Source organism: Gopherus flavomarginatus, chromosome 1, assembly GCF_025201925.1.
Source record: "Gopherus flavomarginatus isolate rGopFla2 chromosome 1, rGopFla2.mat.asm, whole genome shotgun sequence".
NCBI classification, from domain to species: domain Eukaryota; kingdom Metazoa; phylum Chordata; order Testudines; family Testudinidae; genus Gopherus; species Gopherus flavomarginatus.
Genome location: NC_066617.1, coordinates 316516119 through 316533485, shown reverse-complemented (window position 1 = coordinate 316533485; position 17367 = coordinate 316516119). Strand labels below are relative to the sequence as shown.

At 44.2% G+C, this 17367-nt stretch overlaps 1 protein-coding gene across 2 annotated transcripts in view; it reads left to right on the top strand.

The window, feature by feature from the left end:
- Window positions 1–17367, top strand: part of NEK5 (NIMA related kinase 5) — a 41504-nt gene that overhangs the window by 1385 nt on the left and 22752 nt on the right. For both annotated transcript variants that reach the window (XM_050948230.1, XM_050948238.1), the window contains exons 3-10: window positions 1345–1441; window positions 3008–3105; window positions 5166–5249; window positions 5361–5431; window positions 7738–7824; window positions 13766–13820; window positions 15038–15238; window positions 16884–16962. In XM_050948230.1, coding sequence (XP_050804187.1) covers window positions 1345–1441; window positions 3008–3105; window positions 5166–5249; window positions 5361–5431; window positions 7738–7824; window positions 13766–13820; window positions 15038–15238; window positions 16884–16962 — 772 coding nt within the window. The remainder of the gene's footprint in view (window positions 1–1344; window positions 1442–3007; window positions 3106–5165; window positions 5250–5360; window positions 5432–7737; window positions 7825–13765; window positions 13821–15037; window positions 15239–16883; window positions 16963–17367) is intronic.

The window sequence follows — 17367 nt, the reverse complement described above, 5'->3', positions numbered from 1 at the left end:
CCACTGAGTATAATGGTTACTAATTGTGAGTATTCCTGTTTTCTCCACCAAAATTTGTTTACATTTTATTTACTTGTGTTTCAATTTCTCAAAAGATAACTATGAATTGAACTTTATTAATACAACATGTTTTAGTCTTCAAGCCATTTCAGTTAATTAATTTCTAAATGTCATAATTTAAAAATATGACTGAGTAAAATATGATAGAACATATAATTAAAATGAAGCTACTGCTCTCAGAATAACTGGACAAAGTACATTTTGTGATGTGTTACTCTGCTTTTTCACTGTTTGTTCACTTATTTTCAAAATTAAGTAATTCACAATGAGGGGAGAGAAGCAGTCCTCTTAGTGATTAATGTGAATTAGTGTGTCTGCGATGTATTAGGCAGCTGCAATAGAAGAATACATTTTTATAGTCCAGGTCTGAAAATCTTTATACAACGTCCATACTCAATACCAGAGACTTTACAACCTAAAAATTACCTGGATACAAAAACTATACAAATTCTCTCTAAACTGTAGTCACCAGCAATACAATAATCAACATTTGCTAGGTATACAAGACTTCAGATTTTGGCTGTACACAGCTTTAAGGTCAATAATTTTAAAAAATTGCCAAGCCTGAGCATTCAAAAATCATGAGTCATGTTAAAAAATTACAAGACTTTAAAAAAAAAAAGATTTTCAGTTCTTTTTATTTGCCTTTTGGTTTCTCACCCTCCTGTGTACACATAGGTTACATTTTCAACCTTTAAATGAAAGATGGGATTCTCAGGAAATCACTAGACTTCAGCATGTGGTGCTTTAAGAAAAACACTAAGGGTGAAATCTTATCTCTACTGAAGTCAATGGGAGTTTTTGCTATTGATTCAGTAGTGCTAGGCTTTTACCGAAAATATTGGAAAAGTGGATAACACTTAAGAGGAGTATTTTTCAATATTTTTCCTTTGTATTTTGTTCATATGAACTTACCCATACCAAGAACGTAAGTCACATGGGTCCTGCTCCTGCTAACACACAAGCATGGGCCTAACTTCACTTATGTGAGAAAAGTCCCTTTGACTAATTAGGACTACTCACATGAGTAAATTTACACACCTGCTTAAGTGTTTTCAGGATCAGAGTTTAAAAAAGTCAGTGTCAATATATTTTCGAATATCAGAACTTGTATTTTTCACTGTATATGCATAAAACCCTTTAAATAACTCTTGCAACATTTAAATCCACTACCACTTATTTAATGTAATCTCCTATGGCTGTTTTGATATGAGCTTTATGTAGAAAAAATTTTTACTAGGAAATTGGCATTTTACAGTTTTGTTTTTTTTAAACTCTCTTTAGATGCCTGTGAAAGAAAAAGAAGCATCTCAGAAAGAAGTAATTCTTCTGGCTAAGATGAAGCACCCAAATATAGTTACATTCTACAGTTCTCTTCAAGGTTTTAGTTTAACTTTATTTTGTTTGTGATTTTATGTGAGATTAAAATACTTTACTCACCTAGGAACCTGAAGAAAAGTAGCTTAAGTGTTTTGTACACATAAATGACTTCTGGAATTGGACCAAGTTATTAGGTATTACTTCTATAGCACTTGAAGTATGCATGGTGTTTTATTGACAAAAAAGAAACAAGCTTACAGCCTTATTGAGCTATTTACAGCCAGGAGTAATGGTTGGAAAAAGATGTACTATGCAACTTTCCCCTCCATTTTTGTTTTCTCTGTGTATGTGTATGTGTGTGTTTCTCTTTTAATATTTTAAGCCTTGTGTGTTTGTGTCTTGCTTATTGTTACGCGGTACCACTCATCGCTAGGGCACCCCCTCTTGGCTGTTTAGGGGATTAGCTTCTTCCAGGTAAGACACCCCTTTCCTTGCACCATGGCCCCTCTCTCTCTCTGCGACCCAGGGTACTCCTTTTTGACTCAGCCCTTCAGCCAGGTCACTATAGTCCTCTCCTCCCAGGGTATCAAAGCCCCATTGGACGCCTGTCCCAGACAGTTTTCGGCTATGTCTACACTACCACAGTAAGTTGACCCACACTATGTAACGTAGCTGGAGTCGACGTAATTTAAGTTGAGTTACTGCGGGGTCTACACTGCTGGCGGCAGATGGGAGAAAATCTCCCATCCACTTACCTTATTCTTCTTGTCGGTGGTAGAGTACGGGGGTCAACTGGAGAACGAGCTGCAGTTGATTTGGGGGGTCTTTACTAGACCCACTAAATCGACTGCCGATGGATTGATCTCAGAGCATTGATCGCTGCCGTAGTGATTGCTCTGTCTACTGCACTATTAAAGTATCCCCTCAGGAATAAACATGGGTTAGCAAAATGCCAAAGGGGAAGCAGAATCCCTCTAAAGAGGATGTTTTGGGCTATGGCAACCTAGACCCAAAGACGAAGCAGCTTGTTTCTCGAGGACACATCCCTCCTCTTGGGGAAGCTCTGCTAAGAAACTGAAAGAATCCGTGACCCATGGAATAGTTCTCACACATAAGAAACTAAACACTGTGCAAAAGCTTCTGGATAACATTGAATAGCATATGAAGTCTGTTGCTGGATCCACATAAAACTTGGAAGCCAGCATAACTTTCATTGATGGGCTCTAGGATATTGCACATGCGATGATGGGGAAGAATTGGTTGACTATATATTGGCCACAATTACTGATGGAAATAAATTCACTTTGTCACAATGAGGGGTGAGTAGGAAAGAACATTTGAGGATATGGGAATCATCTTGAACATAGATTAAGCTGTAAAGCTCTACTTCAGCAAATCTCCAGCTCTTTTATGTCTTGTTTACTGTAATCAGTTTTTCCCTGTAGGTCACCAAAAGCATTCATCTTACCAGAAATCTTTGGGGGCAAGAAGGTAGAGATAGAGGATCAAAAGCTAAAAAAACAAACAAACCCAAAACCCAAACACAACAGCTGTAACCAAAATAATTAATTGCTGTATCTACTAATATCAATGAAGTAGGTAGAAAAACCTCTGTCTTTTCTTGCAGAAAAGAATAAACTGTACATTGTGATGGAATATTGTGGTGGAGGTGATCTGATGAGACGGATCAATATGCAACGTGGAGTGTTGTTTGATGAGGACCAGGTAAAGGGGTTATTTTTGGAGGAAAGGATTTATATCCTAATATGCATGTTTAGGACTATCCAATACAGGCTGCAGTTTCTTGTCTTTATCGTTACAGTCACAAGAGACATGTAGCTAAGCCCTTCTGCTTTTTGTGAGAATTTAGTGATTTTTCAGTTAAGAGCTAGAGAAAAGATCTCTCCTTAGAAATGACATTTGAAATGGAAGGTAAGGAGTAATGTAGATCAAGGCTGTGTCTTGTAGACACAACAATGTTACCTAGATGGGGTGAAATACTGGCCCCACTGAAGTCAATGGCAAAACTCCTACTGATTGAAGTGGGGTCAGGATTTCACCCATGATATTCAGTAATAGGATTTAGAATTGTTAAACCAGCCTTCTGACCTATTCCAGTATATATTAGCTCAGAAATATGTGTATATATATTTAGTGGATGGAATGGAATCATGACTGTTTCCCATCCTTGACTTTACTCCTCTCATTCTCATACATGCTGCTTTTTGACCTCCCTTCCACTAGCTGAAGCATACTTTTCTATTAGGCATTGCACTTCAGAGTACAGCACTCAGGGCTAGTTTTTTTCAGACACTGATTTCCATTTTGTAGGTGCAATCAAGAATTTAGATACCTAGTGACCTAAATTGCTGGTGAAAATAACTAGTTGTAAAACTGCACATGCCCAAAAAGAAATCCAGATAAGTCTGGCCTTAAAATGTGACTCTCGGTCTACACTCAATCTAACATTTAAATAGAAAAATAAATCTCTTCACTTCTCTTTTTTCCATTTAAGTGGTAGAGAAAAAGGGAGTCAGTGGTGCGGCAATCAGTTGGGAGTTAACCGAGGGTTAATTGTGGATTGTCTGTCTCATTCAGTTATTAGAAGCAGACGGAACACAAGAGAGAATGAAATTTATATAAGAGGACAAAATCACAAATAAGAAAAATACAAAATAGGGAACCAACAATAAAAAAGAATGCTGACAACAAGAGAGAGTAACAAAATACAGAGCCAAACTAACAGGAAATATGACATCAGAAGACAGACAAAGGAAGAGCAGACAAAAAAGGGGCATGGCAGACAAAAACAAAAAAATCCCCAAACTAAAGAAGCAAAGCAAGCTACCCAAGTATATTTAGTCCCCGTAATGTGCTTATATATTTTCAAATGTATGTACGAATTTACTGCTCATGAAAGGCTCCAAATCAAGGAATCACAACTTAGCACAGCTAAGCAGGTGCTTAAGTGCTTCCTGAATAACGTTGATTTCCTGAATGAAATCATGAAGTCAATGGGCTGTATGCATGTGTTGTAAAGTTAAGCATGTGTTTAAGTGCTTTTCTGAATAGGGATAGACTGAAGTATATGTCTGACTGCTTCCCAAAGGTCTTGATCCAGGAAAGTACTTAACCACATGTTTAATATTAAGTATGAACTTAAGTGCTTTTTTAGATCAGGACCAACGTAAGGATATAATAGCTGTGGCTTATGACAGTGATAGTGCTAGAAGTTGCTATGCAAGCTTCCTTATACAACTCTGCCATTTACTCACATTTCTAACCGACAATCTATTTTTCTGTTCCTGGGCCTTTCTTGACAAGGGATCATAAATGTCATCAAAATTGTATGGTGGTTTAATGGTTTCCAACACTGAGGATTAGGATGAGACTGTATAATTCCTTTTCAAATGTGATCTGAACTAAGATTTGAACTCACTCCTTCCTAAGTAAAAGGCTGCCTTGGGTTCGATTCCACATTCCTTATTCAGGCAGAACTCTCACTGCAGTTACTGGAAGATTTGTTGGAATAAGGACTGTAGGATCATGTATTTGTCTGCATGTTATTTACTGATAATATTAAAATTGGAAAATTGATTAAATGAGTCCAGTCACTCAAGTTGATATTAACAGCTCTGTTTATTTTTCTCTCTTTTTTGTGTATATGCAGTGTGTACTTTAGGTTTTTCTTCTGTTTTTGTTTTATATTTTTCAGTAAGACATTCCATTGGAAATCACAGCTGTGCAGATTTACAAAGTCTTATACTTTTTGTTTTTCACTATAGATTCTGGCTTGGTTTGTGCAGATTTCCTTAGGACTGAAGCATATTCATGACAGGAAGGTTTTACACAGAGACATAAAAGCTCAGGTAGTAAACTTGGGGAATTACAGTTCTTGATTTTACCCAGTCACAAAAATGCATACATAGGAAATTCTTCCATGTTTCATCAATGCATACCGGTTTCTTCTTTATTTGCAGAACATTTTCCTTAGCAATAATGGGATGGTAGCAAAGCTTGGGGACTTTGGCATAGCAAGAATGTTGAACAAGTAAGCATCTTTTTTATGCAATCTGTGTCCTGTACCTAATGCCAGCCCTGAAAAAATGTCACTGTTCCTAAAGACCAGGCGCAGATTGAAAGTGTGTTGTGTCTAATGCAGTCAAGGGGACTAAGGGTCTGATACTGCCCTGTGGAAATCAATGAGAATTTTTGTCATAGACTTCAATGGGAGCAGGAAAAGGCCCTAAGACTGCACAGAATGTCTCCAGAATGGTACATATTTTATTTTCTTTAAGAGGTGTTTATAAGAAGGTAAACCTAAAAGAGCATATGAGCTGTCTGGTGGAAGGATGGTCCGGTGGCTAAGGCACTAGTTTACAACAAGGAGATCTGGGTTCAAGTCACTGTTCCACTGCAGACTTCCTTTGTGACTGTGGGCAAATTGCTTAGCATCTCTGTGCCACAGTCCCCCAACTGTAAAATGCAGATAATAGTACTTCCCTGCCTCACAGAGCTGTTGTGAGAATAACTACACTGAAGATTGTGAGGTGTTGAGATACTACAGCAGGGGTGGGCAAACTGCCAGCCATTTTAATCCGGCCCTCGTGCTCTCGCTGGGGAGCAGGGTGGCGAGCAGCTCCCGGAAGCAGCGGCATGTCCCCACTCCGGTGCTTCAGCCAGGGAGCAGGGTCGAGGGCCGCTCCATGTGGCTCCCAGAAGCAGCGATATGGCCCCTCTCCAGCTCCTATGTGTAGGGGCAGCCAGCCAACCCCACTACCCTGCTCCAGCTTGGAGCTCCCTCCCCCACCCTGAATTCCTCATTTCTGGCCCCACCCTGGAGCCTGCACCCCCAACCAGAGCCCTCACTCCCCCACACACACCGCAGATCCAATTTTGTGAGCATTCATGGCCCACCATACAATTTCTATTGCCAGATGTGGCCCTCGGGCCAAAAAGTTTACCCACCCCTGTACTACAGTAACGGGAACCACATAAATACCTAAAATAGATGGCAGGCGAACCTCATGCTTTGTATCAGTACAGACTTTTTCTACAGTATTTTAATAGTCTTCATGAAATAAGAAAATTACAAGAAAAATATTTTCTAGTTCAATAACACCATTCATCAAACAAGTTTACTATACAAACATGAATGGCTTAAGCATCACAACCTCCTGGATGCTCGGAAGCATTTTCATCTTCTTTTTTGCAAATGGGGAATCAGAGCCACAGAGAGGCTAGGTGCTAAACTTTCAGTGGGAGTTGTGGGTGCTCAGCACTTCTGAAAATGAGGCTGTCAGTGTCTCAATTTTGACAGCCGAGAATGAAGGCACCCCAATATTAGTGTCCACTCTTGAAAATTTAGATGTACAGTGATTTGACCAAGGTTACACAGCAAGTCAGTGGCAAAGCAGAAAATAGGACGTGCAAACCCTAGGAAGCACTCCCTCCTTTCCGTCCTGGTTTGGGTGGGATACTCACATCTAGGACAACACTGTTTCATGGTTTAATGGATATATTGCAAAACCATCTGGTGCGTCATAAAATCTTGCTGCACGGTTGTCAGCTTTTAAAATCCTGTATTAGTGATGATTAAAGCTATGATTTTTTCATGGAGCTTATGGGAGCCACAGAATCCGTGACTTGCAAAGACATCTGTGCCATCAGCCCTGGCAGCTGGGAGCTGCAGGCTCCCACCGCCTCCCACAAGTAGTAGGGAGCTGTGAGATATGCTCGGCACCTGAGGCAGCAGGCCCCCAAGCTCCAAACTGCTTTGGCAGTGGGGGTACCCTGCAACTCCCAGCCACCACAGGCAGGGGGTACCCCACAGCTCCCTGACACCTACAGTGGGGCAGGGGGACCCTGGAGCTCTGAGCTTCCACAGGCCACCCTGCAGCTGCCCAGCCGCTTCCGATTTATCATGGATATTTGTAGTAAAAGTCACAAACAGGTTACAGGCGATAAAGAAAAATTCACAGAAGCCCGTGACCTGTCTCTTACTTTTACTGAAAATATCCATGACAAAATCTTGGCCTTAGTGATAACCATTTCTCCAGGAATGGTGATTGCAACACTGGTATGGGGTGAGGAGAGAGAGAATTCCTGAACTTTATATTGGAACACAGGCATTCTCCACTATAGAATTACACAACCATTTTAACAGAGAGCTGGAGAGTGTTTTCATTTGGTCCTTGCAATGTCTAAATTAATGTACTAAACTGGCATTCATATACTTTTGAGCAGAAATGATAACCTCTATGTGCTCTTTTCCTGGTTACATACAAGCCCTTTTCCCCCACTTTTAGAATAAACTCTTTATCACTTATGTTTCTTTTGTTTTCTATCTTTCATTAGTACTATGGAGCTTGCTCGGACGTGTGTAGGGACACCCTACTATCTGTCACCGGAGATCTGTGAGAATCGACCATATAATAATAAAACGTATGTATCTAAATATATGTTTGCTTGGATGCTTTCTTCAACCATATGATGAAACACGCATGCTTGAAAACAGGAAGTTATTTGCTTTGATAATCTCACGACTTAACATTACATCTGCATTTTTATTTTCATAAATATGTTTGCAACTATTTATATTTTAATCTTTTTACTTACATTTGTAATACTGTCAGGTTGAAAATCAATTCTTTCCTTTGTTTCCTGTTTGTGATTTTATCTCACTGCATGTGTAATGTGCAGTAGCTGTCAGAGATGTGGCTCCTTTTAGTTCAGAGTTTGCAAAATGTTAATAGACCGAGTATTGATTGTTAAAAATATTCTTCAAAGAACGGTGTTAGATTGACAGTTCTGGACAGTGAAAGCCCCTGTTTTCAGTAACCCTTATAGAGTTGTCTGCAGAGGAGGCAAATATGTGTGAGACTTGAAGAGACTCGCTGAGAGCCACCAAAACATTAGGTGCTGAGGGTTGAAGAGTCATGAGTTATGGGGGGCTATGTACCCCTATTCTGTGTGGGAAGTTTGACTTCAGACCAGAAGAGCCTTGATTTCAGATAGATACCTCAATTTCAAAGCTCTCAGAGGACTCCTCACACTGCTCATCTCCCTTGCAGTCTCCTTGGCTGTCAATCAGACAGAGATAGCCTACCCCTTCCCTGTGAAGGAACGTCCCTGCTTATGGCACTGTACCCCGGTGACAGGGCTGCCATCTATGACAATAAGAGGGGAAAGTCTAAGGTATTCAGTTATTACAATGCTGGATGTGATATAGAAAAATATATAGAGTAAAGGGCTCTACCTCTGGGGATAGAGCTGTGTGGCCCTAGATCGGCTCTGCAACCGCCTCTGTGTGGATCTCCATTCCCAGATTCACCTAACTCTCTATGGATTCTAAACCTGACTAGCTCATTCAGCTCAGTCTATATCCAGTGAACGAATCTCTCAGGGATCTGTACTACAGCTACAAGTACCACTGAAAATGAAGAGGCAGTTGTTTATATTTATACTGTCAGGCAGGCAAACATGATAGGCAAAAAGAACCACTGCAGTGAATGCTGAACATCTTTATTGCATCTCCAAAGTAATATTCTACAAAAACTATTTTACGCTACTACAAGTGCAAACTGTTGACACTAGCCCATCAGTTCTACTCATGGTCAGGGCACTTGAAGGTAATAAAGTAGTAGTATGATTGTAATTGTTGTTTATACTGCACCATCATCATGCATGGTGTATAAATAATTTTTTTTTAAAAGGCACCCTGTTATGTACTTCAGAAACCAGAAAAATTAATTCTTGTTTGAGTGATTGCTCATGTGCATTCCACAGTAGGTGTGCATGTTCGCCACGTGCACTGGTGCTGAAAGTTTTTCCCCTAGCAGAACCAATAGGGGAGTGCCTCTAGCGACCCCTGGAGTGGCACCTCTGTGGTGTGGTATAAGGGGCTCTGTGCGCTCCCTCACCCTCAGTTCCTTCTTGCTGCCAGTAAAGGTGTGTTGGAACTGCTCTGCTCCAACTTGGCTGCAGCTTCCCTCTTGAACTCTTGTTCATTCATAGTTAGTAGTACCTGTAGTTAAAGTAGGTTAGTTTCGTGTTAGTTTAGTGCGCCCCGGTTGGGGCATGCCCCGTGCCACAGGTTATAAGGTGTATGACACTTGCAGGCGGCCGATGCCAGTGCATGATCTGCACGTGGACTGTTTACACTGTCTGAGGGAAAACCAGCTCAGCGATTGCTGCAAGATTTGCAGATCCTTCAAGCCCAAAGGGACATTTGGCTCCGAGCCATTCTGATGGAGTTGGCGTTGACCCTGACTCCGGTGCACTGTTCCCAGTCGGCACCGAGTACCACAGCATCGGTGCTCAGTGATTCTTCGGTGCCTTCCACCAGCCGGCACTGCTCCCTGTCTGCAGGGCACGCCAAAAAGTCTAAGAAGAGGTCGTCTTCACCGAGACACCAGAGCAAGACCGGGGGAGAGACTAGACCCACGTTGGGCAGTTCTTGATTCCCGCTGACTTCCAGGCCTCTGACTCAGGTTGAGCAAAGCAGCCCGATCCACTCTGTGCTGACCTCCCCAGCCATCCGGGTGCCCTTCACGCCCTGCAAGCAGCCCGGGACGTTATGTCTCTGCTGGTACCAGGGGCACCACCACTGTTGGCTCCCTGGTCCAGAGGCATGCCACTGCTTGGATCTCCACAATCGCTGCCTGGTCAGTACTGTTCGCAGTCTAGGGAATGTTTCCGATGCTGTTCGCCACTCAGCGACTGCCCCGTGCCGGTTCCCATCAACTCCCACCAGATTGTCTGTCTGGGTAACAACTGGAAGGGGTTCCAGGCAGCGCTCCACCTCGAGGGACTGTAGACCTCGCGAGGAGAGCATGCCCCGTTGAGACCAGGACAGACAGCATTAGAGGTCCTCGTCTCCAAGAGGCTATCGTAGCCCATCGCAGTACGGGCATCAATGCTGTTCCCATTCTTAGTCTCGCTTCAGGACCCCACCATGCGACTGCTCCCGTAGTCCCAGGTGTCGATCGCTGGCACCTCCCCGTCGCAGAGCCCTTCATGAAGCAGCTGCTGCTGGTGGTACTCCCGCTCCTGCGTGCCGGGATCACGGTCTCGTGGTCGGCACCGTTCCTGATGCCACCGCTCCTCCCAGTCCCGGGACAGTGGCAAGTCGTATGCCAGCCCGTTCTGCCTTCATAGTCGTCAGTTGATGGGACAGGCTAGTCAGGCTGAGCAGCCTGCTCCACCGGTGCCACAGCAGGTGAAGTGCTACTGGGCTCCTTGGCCAGCACCGTGATACCAATGGCCCCGTGGCCCCCGACACAGCCCGGTGGTGGCTTGCTCGGTGGCCGGGGCCTTAGAGAGACCATCGGCCTCCCTATCTTAGCCTCCCAGGAAGGAGTCGGTGGGGTGTTCATGTCTGGTTCTGTGCCCGGAGGGCGACCAAGTGGTGGGACCTCCAGCACTGGTGGGTACTCAGAGTACCGCATCCCCATCCTCATCCTCCCCTGATGAGGCAGTTATGGCTCCTCCTCCACCTGTTCCGCAGGAGGACTCTAAGGCCCACCAGAAACTGTTGAAAAGGGTGGCATCAAGCCTCAACTTCAAGCCAAGATGGTAGAGGAACCCTTGGACTCTCTCTTCAACATCTTCTTGGCCTTGGCACTGGGCAGGGTGGCCCTCCCACTCCACGAAGGAGTGGCAAAGCTTTAAAACGCCTTGTGGAAAACCCTGGCTTCCTTGCCCCCCCTCTCTAAGAGGGAGGAATGGAAGTACTTTGTGCCTATCAAGGGGTATGAATACCTGTACACCCACCCTGCCCCCAATTCCCTGGTGGTCAAATCGGTCAACCACAGGGAGAGGTAGGGTGAACCGGCCCCTACTCAGAAAAATAAAGACTCAAGGAGGCTGGACTTATTCGGGGGAGAGGTTTATTCATCCTCAAGTTTCCAGTTAAGGGTGGCAAACCACCAAGCCCTCCTGGGGAGGTATGAGTTTATTTGTGACAAGAAGCAGTTCAAAACTCTGGTGGAGGAGGGTACAGCGGCTGCCAGGGCGACCCTTCAGGCAGCCTCAGATGCCGCGGATATGCCTGCACGATCTATGGCCTCCACGGTGTCCATGAGGAGGGCATCGTGGCTCCTGCTATCTGGCTGTCCAGAGAGGCGCAGAAGTCCTTGCAGGACCTTCCGTTGGATGGCAAGGCCCTGTTTGCGGAACAGATAGACGTGAAATTGCACAGCCTGAAAGATTCCTGCACAAGGCTTAAGACCCTGCCGGGACCAAGTTTAAGCCACAGCACGCTCCCACCCAAGCCAGACAACCCGGCCTCAAGTGTTTTACATCAACAGGCAAGGCGGGGCTCGCTCCTCTGCTAGGAAGCCCTTAGATTGTGGGACTTCTGTATAGCCCACAATATTTGCCTACAAGCCCACCACTTACCTCGCACCCAGAACTCGCGGGCGGATCACCTGAGCCGAGATTTCTCCTCTCAGCATGAGTGGTCACTACACCCAGAGATGGTGCCCAGGATTTTCCAAGAGTGGGGCACTCCCCAAGTGGACCTGTTCGCGACACGTCAGAACCGCCGGTGTCCCCGCTTCTGCTTCAGGGAGGGGTTGGACGCAGGCACCATCTCGGATGCCTTCCTCCTGTGCTGGTTGGGCCAGCTTCTCTATGCCTTCCCCGCCATTCCCACTGATCAGCAAGGTCTTGGAGAAGATAAAAACTGAGAGGGCCCGGGTGCTCCTGATTTGCCCTGGCACGGCCCAGGCGACATTGGTACAGGACTCTCACGAGCCTGGCGGTCGCCCCCACGTGGCTGTTATCATCCTACCTTTACCTGTTCTCCCAGGACCAGCCTCCTCCACCTCAACCTAGTGGCACTCCACCTTATAATGTGGCTGCTCAGTGGTTAGGTTGGGAGGAACAGACGTGCTCGGAAGGGGTTCAGTACATCCTCTTGGAAAGAAGATGGCTCTCCACACGTTGGGCCTATTTGACAAAGTGGTCTCAGTTTTCGGTGGGCAGCAGTTTGGGGTGTTTCGCCCGTCGCGGCTCCGATCCAGCTCATTTTAGACTACATCCTTCATCTTAGAGCCCAGGTCCTAGTGCCCTCATCCGTCAAGGTGCACTTGGCAGCCATATCGGTCTTCCATCCACTGGTGCAGGGCCACACGGTATTCTCCCAATCTATGACTGGCCGATTCTTCAAGGGATTGGATTGTCTTTTCCTGTATGTTAGGCCCCCAGTCCCACAGTGGGACCTGAACTTGGTGCTGGCCTGGTTTACAGGTCCCCTGTTTGAGCCGCAAGCTACGTTCTCCTGGTCACACCTCTTGCCCCCGTACATGGTGGTCCACAAGGATAAGGTCCAGCTCCGACCACATCCTTCGTTCCTCCCCACAGTGGTCTCTACCTACCACATGGGTCAGGACATCTTCCTGCCAGTGCTTGGTTCCAAGCCCCATGCGTCCAGTGAGGAGCGCCACCTCCAAATGCTGGATGTGAGACGAGCTCTGGCCTTTTACCTGGAACAGATTAAGCCGTTCAGGAAGTCCTCGCAGCTGTTCATTGCCTCAGCCAAACGCATGAGAGGTCAGCCAATCTCTACTCAGCGACTCTCCAACTGGATCACCTTGTGTATTCGTACCTGTTATGACCTGGCTGGAGTCCCCCCACTGCCGATTGTGAGTGCGCACTCAACAAGGGCGCAGGCCTCATCGGCCAGCTTTTTAGCCCATGTTCCCATTCAGGACATATGTAGGGCTGCCACGTGGTCTTCGGTTCAAACATTCATCTCACGTTATGTGATCGTCTCCCAAACCAGGGAGGACGCCGGATTCGTCAGGGCTGTGCTCTGTCCCGAGAGTCTGTAAACTCCTACCCACCTCCAACAGATACAGCTTGGAATCATCTATTGTGGAATGCACATGAGCAATCACTTGAAGAAGAAAAGACAGTTACCTTTTCTGTAACTGGTGTTCTTCGAGATGTGTTGCTCATGTCCATTCCATGACCCATCCTCTTTCCCCACTGTCGGACTTATCTGGCAAGAAGGAACTGAGGGTGAGGGGAGTGCAGCGCCCCTTATACCACGCCATAGAGGCACCACTCCAAGGGTCACTAGGGGCACTTCCCTACCGGTACTGCTAGGGGAAAAACTTCTGGCACCTGTGCACGTGGCAAGCACACACACCTATTGTGAAATGGACATGAGCGACACATCTCGAAGAACACCAGTTACAGAAAAGGTAACTGTTTTTTTCCAGGTTAGATTTGGCACAAATCTCTCTACAAATTACAGTATTAACAACTTTTGGTGAAGTATCTTCAAGTAGTTTGAATGCTGAGGTGAGCGGATTGTACTATACTTATGAAAATGTTAGAGGCCTTCTCCTGACATTTGAATGGCTTTCATCCACAGAGATATTTGGTCTCTTGGCTGTGTCCTCTATGAGCTGTGCACTTTAAAGCATCCGGTAAGTATATTCACAATCTGACTAATATATTATTTCAAAAAAAGATTGAACAAGGCAGAAAATTGTTGCAATGAGAGTATTTCAAAGACAGCTGTTGGAAGGAAACATTTGCAATTTAATGGAGTTGGTATTAGAATATGCTCCTCAATTCTTTACTTTAATTTCTCACATGAAGTCTGTTTTGGGCATATTGAAACAAAGTGAAATGTACACACAGACACAAACTGTGTTCTTCCACATAGCACTGCTATTTTTATTCTAAGTGTGTTCACCTCCAACACACTTAGGCCAGATACACTTCTGAATCATTACTTTTTAGGTGAGAACTGTCCTGGAGCTAGGAATTGGGAGGTGAAAACTTCAGAAAATCCAGTGTGGACCAGTGACAAAGCCCTAGCCTTTAGGAAGGCACTGGCATCTCAGCTAATTAGAATTAAATGGCAAAGTGGGAGACAGTGGAAGAAATCATTGTGTGCCTTTTATCCTAGAGGATCCCAAGGCATTTTACTAACTTTTATGTATAAGAATCAACCAGCATTAAAATGCATCTGTCTTTGGAATGGAACATGGCTACTGTTTAACAGTGCACAGCGACACTGTGTAAGTAACAGGAAATAAAGAAGAATATCTTGTCCAACTGAAACTGCAATGGGAATTTATGTATGAAGATATACTAAAGAAAGAACTAAAGTCAAACTTCAGTGCTTAAATATGGCTTTAGGTGCCTAACTTTAGGTGCCCAAGTTTGAAAATATTGATCTAATTTATTGCAGATTTGAAATTCAAATTCATGTAGAGTTCTTGGAAACATTTTCCAAACACTTTGATTTGATATGGAAGCATTTTAATGCCAGAAGAAACTAGACACAATGCATTACAGGAAGGAGCATTCCTTTGATTGGTGTTCCGCTCTTGAGCTTTGTGTGGAATAGAAAGTAAAGTATAGGCTGATCAGAGTGACCAGAGAGGACCAGCTTTGTGGAAGCAGCAGAAGCTAAGCTCCCACTCTGCCTATAAAATCATGTAGATGTCACACCGAGCAGTATTGATTGAGGGGGCAGAAAGGCTGGCATGGGAACGGTACTGAGAAGAGTGCCAGGTACCCTCCCTTCTTGCTGCAGCGATCTTGCTTACTGATTTTAAATGGCAGTGTGCAGTCATTACCTCCTATATCAAGTGGCAGTAATTATTATTGATTGATATATTTTATTGTTCAGTTTGAAGGCAACAGTTTACACCAGCTGGTGCTGAACATCTGCAGAGGACATTTTATCCCAGTGTCTCCAAAGTTTTCCTATGACCTGAGGATTTTAATTTCCCAGCTGTTTAAAATATCTCCAAGAGATCGACCATCTATCAATTCCATATTAAAGAAGCCTTTCTTGGAGAAGCGCATTACCAACTATTTGCCCCCTGAAGTGAGTTTCGTGTGTTGCTGCCAGAACTTTGACACATCCTTATTCTTTTTTTAATTAGTCTACAAGTTTGGTTAATAAAGGTAATAGTATTGACATAATATGCGTAGACCTCTGCAAGGCATTTGACTTGGTACCGCATGACATCTTGATTAAAAAACTACACATTAAATGGATTAAAAGCTGGCTAACTGGTAGGTTTCAAAATGTAATTATAAATGGGGAATCATCAGCAAATGGGTGTTTCTAGTGGGCTGAGTCCCATAGGGATTGGTTCTTGGACCTATTAAACATTTTTATTAATGACTTGGAAGAAAACACAAAATCGTCATTGATAAAGTTTGCAGATGACAGAAAAGAATGGGGGGGTGTGGTAAAAAAAGAAAAGCAGAGGACAGATCACTGATGCAGAGCAATCTTGCTCGCTGGTAAGCAGGACGCACAGTATGCATTTTAATATCGGTAAATGTAAATGTATACATCTAGGAACAAAGAAATAGCCTGTACTTAAACCATGGGAAATTCTATCATGGGAAACAGTGACCTTGAAAAAGATTTGGGGGTTATGATGGATAATCAGCTGAATACTGAGCTCCCAGTGCGATGCTGTGACCAAAAGGTCTAAGGCCATCATTGGAGGGAAATTGAATAGAAGTAGAGAGGTTATTTTACCTCTATAGTTGTTACTGTGCGACTTCTAATGGAATACTGTGCCCAGTTCTGGTGCCCACAGTTCAAGAAGGATGTTGATAAATTGGAGAGGGTTCAGAGAAGAGCCATGAGAATGATCAGAGGACTTGAAAGCCTGCCTGATAGTGATATAGCTCCATGAGTCTATTTTGCTAAACTAAGAGAAGGTCAAGCGGTGATTGATTATAGTCTATAAGTACCTACATGGGAAACAAATATTTAATAATAGGTTCTTCAATCTAGCAGAGAAAGGTATAGCACAATTCAGTGGCTGGACATTGACGCGAGACAAATTCTGATGGGAAATAAGGTGTAAATTTCTTAACAGCAGAGTAATTAACCATTGGAACAGCTTACACAGGGTCGTGGTGGATTCTCCATCACTGGCAATTTTTAAACTGATTGATTGTTTTTCTAAAAGATATGCTCTAGGATAGGAGTCCTCAACCTTTTTCTTGGAAATCCCCTGTCCCCCTGCCCAACATGCTGAAAAAACTCCACGGCCCACCTATGCCACAACAACTGGTTTTCTGCATATAAAATCTAGGACTGGCATTAGGGGGTAGCAAGCAGGGCAACTGCCTGGGGCCCCATGCCACAAGAGCCCCCTGTGAAGATAAGTTGCTCAGGCTTCAGCTTCAACCCCAGGTATCAGGGCTCAGGGCCCTGAGCTTCAGGCCCATATGGTGAGACTTTGGCTTTCTGCCCTGGGCCCCAGTGAGTCTAATGCTGGCCTTGCTTGGCAGCCCCCCTGAAACCTGCTTGTGGCCCCCCAGGGGGCCCTGGACCCCTGCTTGAGAGCCACGGCTCTAGGAGTTATTTTGGGGAAGTTCTATGGCTTATACGTACAGAAGATTGGACTAGATGATCACAAATAGTACCTTCTGGCCTTGAAATCTATGAATCTATTAAACAAGATGCAGCACAGACCGTTGTAACAGATACTTTTTGCCTATAGGTAATACATGAAGAATTCAGTCACACTGTTATACATAAAAAAAGACCAGCAGCACAGCCTGTAGCCAAGCTGGTGCAGGGTAAGTCTTGTTTTATGACATAATAATAATAAAATACATATATTATTATAAATTAATGTTGGTTCTAAACTAATCTTAGTACTATCCAGAAGTGAAGATGCGTGATAAGGTTTGAGGACTTCATTAGCTCAGACACAGGTTTGATACAGGAGTGGGTGGGTGAGATTCTGTGGCCTGCATTGGGCAGGAGGTCAGACTAGATGATCAGAAGGGACCCTTATGACCTTAAAGTCTATGATTCAATGATAATCATTGTGGTGGACTTACCTTTTTCAGCAGTTTTTAATGTGACTTGCACATCAAGGGTTTGATTTAGCATCGCTAACGTAGGGGCGGAAAACTTCACCAGCAGAGACACTCCACCCTGGAGGGAGAACAAGAATTGTTTACACCACTGCCTTATCC